This window comes from Arachis duranensis, chromosome 2 (genome assembly GCF_000817695.3).
Source record: "Arachis duranensis cultivar V14167 chromosome 2, aradu.V14167.gnm2.J7QH, whole genome shotgun sequence".
Taxonomy (NCBI): Eukaryota; Viridiplantae; Streptophyta; class Magnoliopsida; order Fabales; family Fabaceae; genus Arachis; species Arachis duranensis.
Window position 1 is genome coordinate 42,126,875 of NC_029773.3, and position 8,360 is coordinate 42,135,234.

Below are 8,360 nucleotides of genomic sequence, written 5' to 3' on the forward strand. Positions count from 1 at the left end.
ACACACATGTATAGAAATCAAATTTCAAATCTTGCCAAAAATCACTGATTTCTTGAATAGCTAGATATAAAAATTTTTCTCACAAAATCAGGAAGTAAAAATATCTAGACTAATTGTGTCGCCATCAAGTTCACTGATTAATCGCAAAAGCAACAAAAGCCAAATCTAAGATCAAAGAAGTAATCGAAAAGATTTCACGAAAAATGAAAAAAGAGACAAAGAGAGAGAGAAGGAAATCTCAAAAGTTACCGCATCGCGACCAAAGGAGGCAATGCGTCGACGGAGAAGAAAACGAAAAAAGAGATTATCAAAGCATGTGGTGGCGGTGGCGGCAAGGAGACGAATGGATATGGTGGTGGTGATAGCAGTGGCGATGGAGACAGCGATGGCTGCGAGCTTTAGGGTTGAAACTAGCCTCTTTCACGTTTCGATGATATCTTCTCTCTCACACGGCGATGGCTGCGAGCTTTAGGATTTGTTTGGAGGGGGTTTGAGAATTTTAATTATGTGCAATAGTGGGGGATTTTTAATAATTATGCAGGAGAGCTTTACAATTTGCCACAATATTTTATGTAGGTTTTTAAAAACTCCCACTAAAAAATCTCCACTAATTATTAAAAAACTTGTAGTGTATCCAGATGTTTAATAATATGTTCTTGAACTAACTACGAGCCATTTTTTTATTGATTTTATTCCTCACACAAAATTTTTCCTTCTCTTCAAGTACACTTTTCTTCCTGAAGCACACTCTTCTTCTAAGCACACTCAAAACGCATGAACACTCTCTTTTCTTTGTTCAACCAAAATGCAAATGGCTTTATCCAGCATATAAAGATATTCTCCCTCCAAGTGTCAGACATGCAAGCATCCCAACTACAAAATGCAGCTTGCGCTATGCTCTTCTAACCTGCAAAAAGCAGGATGCTTTTGGCGTCTTCCAAGACAAAAAGCGGTTAAAATTGCAGGTCTTGTCTGCATGCAAAGGACTCATTTCGCAACATGAATTTATCTACCTGCTACAGCCGGCCACTTCTTTACTTTTTTTTTCTGTCAAATGTGAGTTACATTTTGCAGCAACCTCTTTACCTTTTTTTCTTATCAAACGTGACCTGCTTTTTGCAGTACTGTCTAATTGAACACTACAACAAATACAATTTTTAGTTACTGTTAAAATCGTGACTAAAACTTAAAAAAATTGTGACTAACACAAAATAGTCACAAAAAAGAAAGTTTGGCCATTCGAGGCATTTATTTATGATTTGCCATAGTTTTTTGGCCTTTAGCCACGATTTTAAGAACCGTAGAGACCTTAATTTAGTCACATCAGAACAAAAATTAGCTACAGTTTTAATCGTGGCTAAATCCCATAAATGAAATAAAAAGAACTATTGATCACAACAAATTTGCCATAGTTTTAACCGTGACTAACTATAAAGGATCCAGAAAAAAGATTATATTCTACATTTTATTGTCGTCACATCAAATTTAACGATAAGCAGCAGAGATTTTTCTCATGATTAATGAACTTCACACTGTGCATCTTTGTACGAACATTGTCCTGGAATCCATTCTTGCAACTAGTAAATTTTGATACTATTTTAATCAATATTTTTAATAAATAAATACTATATATATTATAAATACATAATAATTAATTTTAGTAACTAATTTTCAGCGTGCATATATACTTAATTTTTAATTTACCAATATTAGCAAATTTCCTATAAAAATACATTGTATACAGATACTGCTAATTTGTTTATTTGTATATATAATACAAGTAGGAATAATTCTTAATCTTTTACGTCTAAACATTTAGGGAGTGTCCATAAATGGCTTCATTTTCAAACTTAAATGCTTCACTAATTAAACATTATACTGTTTTAAACTGGAGCCTTATTTGCGGTCAATGATGAAATCATTGAGACGAAATCATTATAATATCTGCAGCTGATATCTCTGGGGATTAGCACTTGTTCAAAAGCAACCCCATCAGAATGATGGTTGCCTTGCAAAAAACCCTACTATGCATGGTGCTAATTTTCTTTCATTTTATTTTTTTAGATATTATTATCATAAGAATTTTTTTTTCTTTTGTTAAGTTATTATAATAATCTTTTGATGGAATTGTCTATGGTGGGGAAACTTAGAACCGGTTCTTAAAGGACCTAGGCTGTATATTCCAATTTGATGTTTTCTATTGGCAGCATATAAAATAGTGTAAATTTGTAAAATGTTGCTTTAAAATTATGCTAATTACAAAAGGACCTGCTGGATTAAGTAAAAAACTAATGACTTAGACAATTTTTTTAACATTACATTTAAAAAATATCAAAATATTTTTTATGTAATAATTTAAAAATTACTATAATATTTTTATAAAAATAAATAACAAAAAATATTAGATAAATTAATTAATTTTATATTCAAATTTTACCAAATATTTTTTTTCTTCTTATGTTTTCTTTCTTCTTTTTCAACTGATTTTTATTGTGGCAATAAACAATTGAATCACTTTTAGTTGAACTTAATTACTAAAATAACTTAGTTATGTAGCAGTTCTATAATTAAATCAAATCAAATTAGTGAAAACTCAACAAAATAAAACAAAATGTTCGCATATGTCTCCATTTCATATTTTTTGTGCTTTTTATATTATAGCACACAAATTTAATTTTTGTTAAAAAATACAAAAACTTATTAATATAGTACACAAATTTTTTAAGCATAGTATAAAAAAATTTTTAATAATAAACTTATTGATATAGTATAAAAATTTTGGTATATAACATAAAAAAATTTGCTACAAATATATTTAATTAGTTGGATAAGTCAATATTATTGATATGTATTTAACGGAATAAAATTTTTGCTGAATTCACCTTAAGATACTAAATAACTTTTTTAACATTAATTTTAAAGAACCAAAAATGTCCTCATAGTTCATGTTTAGCATACTAATATACCTCGTAATAATAATTTTAAAAATATTAAATTATTTTTACATGATTAATTAAGATTGATTGTATTATAAATAAAAATTTTATATATAAAAAAAACTAAAATATTTTTATATTTAACTTTTAAAAGACTAAACTAAATTTTTAAGATAAATCATAAACGACTAAATACTTTTTTATAATAAAATTTGTTTAATTATATTAAAAATTATAAATCTCAACTTTTAAATAGACTAAAACATCCCTATATATTTAAGAGAATAAAGCAATATTTGAAGATTAATTAAAAAAATCTAAAAGAATACCATCATAAGACTATATTATATTATTTAGTTGTATTAAAAATTGAAAATTTGAATATGATTTTAAAAACAAAAAAATATTCTTGTAATTCATATTAAGTACTAAAGTCCTTTTAATCATTATTAGCATAAAAAGAACTAAATTACTTTATAGAATTAATTAAAATTATTTAATTATATTAGAAATTAAAAATTTAATATAAGTTAAAAGATTAAATCCTTATATTTAACTTTTAAAAGATTAAAATAATTTTTTAGAATTAATCTTAGGAGACTAAAATACTCTTTTATAATAAAGGTTATTTAATTATATTAAAAATTATAATTTAAAAAAACTAAAATGCCTCCTTAATATAATTTTAGATTCATATTTCTTTATTGGATTATTTTAATCATACCAACATTTTTTTTAAAAAAAGAATAAAGATTGCTGAGGGTCAATGATTCATATAAGTAAAAATTATTAATCGTTGAGCGTGTAAAATTTTGCATGTAAAATTATAATATGTTGTCTACGTCACCAAATTTTTTGTTCTTATGGGTTGTGAACTTATGATTAAAATTGGGTTTATATGATAAAAAAAATTAAAAACTTGTATTTACGCAAGAACCCCAATATTATCACCAATTCTATTATTGATCTTGGTTCTTTAAGCACCTAAAGATACTTTCACCATGCTAGAAAGCTCCTCTTTTGATATATGCTTTCAAGTTTCAACTCTGGACTCTGGTTCACAATGATCCCCTTGTTGAAGTAAAGTTGGTCATACAAGACACTGGAGGGCAAATAAGTCATTTCAGAAAAGGTGTTGTCAATCAAAGAAAAAAAAAAGAAGCAACAAAATCATGTTTTATTCTCTTGTTTTTCTCTTCTTTTACTTCTTTATTTGTTAATTATTTATTTTTTATTATTTAATTCTTCGTTTTACTTTGAATTATTCTGTCATAAATCATAATATGCAGTTAAATAGTTAATTTTTTAAAAAATATAATTTTAAAATTTTAAAAATTAATTTTACGTTTAAAAAATACGTGTCTTTTTATCTTTTTTTTTTCTTTTTTTTTGGATTATTTTTAGAAATTCTTATATAATAAGCTGATTATCAGGAATGTGACTAATTATGGCGCCAAATGTTTATATGAGTCAATACTCAATACTAATAAACTTTCTATTTTCAGTGTTGGCCTTCTAACCTTCGCAAAAAATAATTTCCATTTTAGTACTTATCATGTTATATATATAAAAAAGTAAGTTATTAAATTAATTATTAGTATAAAATATATATTAAAGTACACTTAAACAATATATATATATATATAAATATATAATAATTAAATTATTAATTAATTTTTTTATGTATGTTTAATTTTTTTTAATGTTAATTTGTTTTTTCCGTTTTACCCATTAAGTTGAATACTTTATGCTGTCTACATCAATCATCTTTCAAAGTCACTATCAACCTTTTTTCATTTCCACAAAAGCCCTAAAGTCCAAAACGCAGCTTGTTTCTTTTCTCAATTACACCCACTCCCTTTTCTGTCTTTTGGCAATTGCATGGGCACTGGGAAAATAGGCTCATAGGAACTCACTTGCTTCCCTTTTTCCGGAAATAAAATCTGCCAATTCCTTAAATTGTTTTCAGGAAAACAGGGTTTACAAAAAGCACCTTAAAACATTTACAAGACCTTTTTTTCTCTTCTTTTTTTCATCTTCTAGGAGTTAACAAAAACCAAAGGAATTCAAGCATGCCCTCATAGGAAAACATCTTATAGTCTCTCTTCACTATTGTTACACTGTTCTTTTACCCACCCTCTTTTCTTTCTCTTTGCTTTTCTCCTATAGCATTATCACAAACCCACACACTTTGTTCTTTTTTCAAACCTCAAATCTCACGGAAATTTAGTTTGAACAATCTTTTCTCAAACGTGATAATAACATTATTCACATTCATTTGCCTGGTTCAATTTGATCTTTTTCTCACTATTTTTACGATTTATTTGTCTATTTTTTTTTAAAAAAATAATTTTTAATCCTTGATTTGATGTTCGCAAATAAACAGTAGTGAGATACACTTCATATTATTATTATTGAAAATCTACATCTACATCCAATCTTAGATCAGAAAAATTAAAAGAACCAACTAACCAACCAAGAAGCCATGAACTTTCAAGAATTTGAGTCCAACAACAACAACAACAACAGGAGCAGCATCAGCACCACCACCGCCACCAACAACAATTTGATGATGATGACATCCATGACGATGGCCATGACTTCGTCATCATCGGCATCGTCGTCGTCGACATCGTCACCTTCAACTCCTTCTTCGAGCCGCTACGAGAATCAGAAGAGGAGGGATTGGAACACCTTTGGTCAGTACCTCAGAAACCATAGGCCTCCACTCTCTCTCTCTCGTTGCAGCGGTGCACATGTTCTTGAGTTTCTCAGGTATCTATGTCTATCTATATATTCAATGATCTTAATCTTACTGTATTCTATAGTCAATAATCTACCTTATTTTTACCACATGCAGAAAGTGAGATGCATAAAATACATGCAAAGAAAATCTACACTCAGAGAAATAATAATTAACCAAGATTAATTAATTAAGCAAAATTCTGGAATAAGATATAGAGTCGAGGGAAGAAAAAAGCTGGGGAAGAAACAAAAGAACACCATCATCAATAGTGTTAGAGTATAATAGTAAGCAATCAAATAAGATACTATGGGTTCAATTTTTGACCAAGTAATTCAAGATCGAAGAGATACAGAAAACTAGCCTTTAGTCAACACAGTAAATTAAACTACCGAAAATGTATTTGAAATATCTTGGCACTAATAAAAATGTTTTAAAAACATGCTAAAACAACGTCAGAATTTCACTTGTCATGTCAAAAATTTTGTTTGCCACATTATCATTTTTCGTCTTAGTTTATGAGGATGAATTTTGTCATATTTTTAAATAATTTAAAAATATTTTTATTGATAATAAAATTTAAAAATATTTTTGTTAATGACAAAATGATTTAAGTGTATTTTTTTTGTAGTTTATGTTAATTAATATCAGTTTTTTTATTTAAAAATATTTTTTATTTTAAGATTTAAAATTTATAATTTAAATTTAAAAATAAATTCTATAACATGTGAATAAATATTATATAAAAATATTATATGTATATTAAAAATTAACTATTAAATTAATTATTTACTTTTAAATAAATATATAATATATAATTTATTTATAATATATATTTTATATTTTAATATCTATTCTATCTTACTCAATTTTGATGTATAAGATGGTTGAATATTGAATTATACTACGTGTACACTAAAATTAGTTATTAAAGTTAGCCATTAGTATAAATACACGTTGAAAATAAATTAAATCATATATATATTTATTATACACAAATATTTTAATTACTGATTTTAGTATACTAATAGTATTTTTGTTGAATATTATTATATTGGTGTCTAAATTTTGAAGACAAAGTTTTGTATTAAAGTAGCATTTTAACTGAAAATGTGTCTATAATATGTTTGAGGTACCTGGACCAGTTTGGAAAAACGAAGGTTCACACACAGATGTGTCCATTCTTTGGGCACCCGAATCCCCCGGCGCCGTGCCCTTGTCCGTTGCGGCAAGCATGGGGGAGCCTCGACGCGCTCATCGGCCGCCTCAGGGCGGCTTTTGAAGAGAATGGAGGGAAGCCGGAAGCCAACCCTTTCGGCGCTCGCGCCGTCAGGCTTTACCTCCGTGAGATTCGTGATTCACAGGCCAAAGCCAGAGGAATCAGTTACGAGAAGAAGAAGCGCAAGCGTCCCCCATCTCATGGACAACCTCAAGCTCAACCTCCACCACCGCCATTGCCACCACCTTCAAATGAATCAAATCACTAGTATAGTAAGACCACAACCACGTATTTATATACATATAATATCATATAATGTATGAGTTGAATTCATGTGCATTATGTAAAATAAATTTTACACACTTGTTGAATCGTATACATATTTAATTTGTAAGACTTTGAAATGATAATAGTATCATAAAATTGGTGTTTAATTATATTCATGTGTGTTATTCAAAGGTGCATTTTATTTATAATGGTTATAATTAATAATCATAAAATTTTAACAATGTTTAAAAAGTATAATTTAGATTAAAGTTATATATTTTTTTACTATTTTGCAATAGTTTTTATTTTGAAAAAATTAAAAAATGATCAAACTATTTTTTTAAAATATTAGAAAGTGTGAGTTTAATTTTAACTATACATTTAAATATTGTCAAAATTTTATAGTCATCATAATTATTATAAAATTTACATAATAGTGAATTAAAAAGTACATATAAATTAAGTTTATTATATAATATAAAATATATGTAGTTTAGGGTTCTCTTTTTGTTTAACTTTGGTTATGCTTCTAGGTTAATTTTTTTTGTTATTATTGTTGCTGCTGCTGCATGCCCTAAATAATAATGTTTATTTTTAAATTTATTTATTTATATGTAATTGGTTATTATGCAGCAGAACTTGGGGATTTGAGACATGGTGATACTGCAATATAAGGTATGCATTATGGAATTTGATTTAAAAAAATGTACAATTGGAGTTGCACTGTTCCTGATTACAAAATTAGTAGCAGTGATGAGTTGAGTGAATAAATTTAAGTGGTAGTGCGAAGAGTGAGTGTGGTTGTGTGCATGTGTGAGATCATTACATCGCGTCCTCCAATTTGTAATAAATATCTGTGTACTTGATGGTGGGTCATTTATGAAGGAGTTATGGATTTGCAGATCATGTTCCATGTTTTCTTCTGTGAATGCGGTAAAAAACATTGCTAGCTTTTCATGTTAATTTTCCCCCCCATCCCCATTTGATTAGATCATCTAATGTTAAATATCCATCATCATCATCATCATCATCATCATCATCATCATCATCATCTTCATCATGGTTAGTTTATATATACTTTGCACCCATATCCGAAATATTTCTAAATGTTCATTTAAATTTTCGACATATACTTTGTTTTGGTGTATTTTGAAAATAAAAATAGTATATAATTTTATGTGTTAAACAGTTTGTT

General features: G+C 27.6%; 1 protein-coding gene across 1 annotated transcript; it reads left to right on the forward strand.

The window, feature by feature from the left end:
- The first annotated feature begins 5,126 nt into the window (after positions 1-5,126).
- On the forward strand, positions 5,127-8,031 carry LOC107474480 (protein LIGHT-DEPENDENT SHORT HYPOCOTYLS 4-like). Its single transcript, XM_016094106.3, has 3 exons — positions 5,127-5,711; positions 6,812-7,170; positions 7,799-8,031. The coding sequence occupies exons 1-2, from the start codon at positions 5,422-5,424 to the stop codon at positions 7,164-7,166; spliced, it is 645 nt and encodes a 214-aa protein (XP_015949592.1). The 5' UTR covers positions 5,127-5,421; the 3' UTR covers positions 7,167-7,170; positions 7,799-8,031.
- The last annotated feature ends 329 nt before the right edge of the window (positions 8,032-8,360 follow it).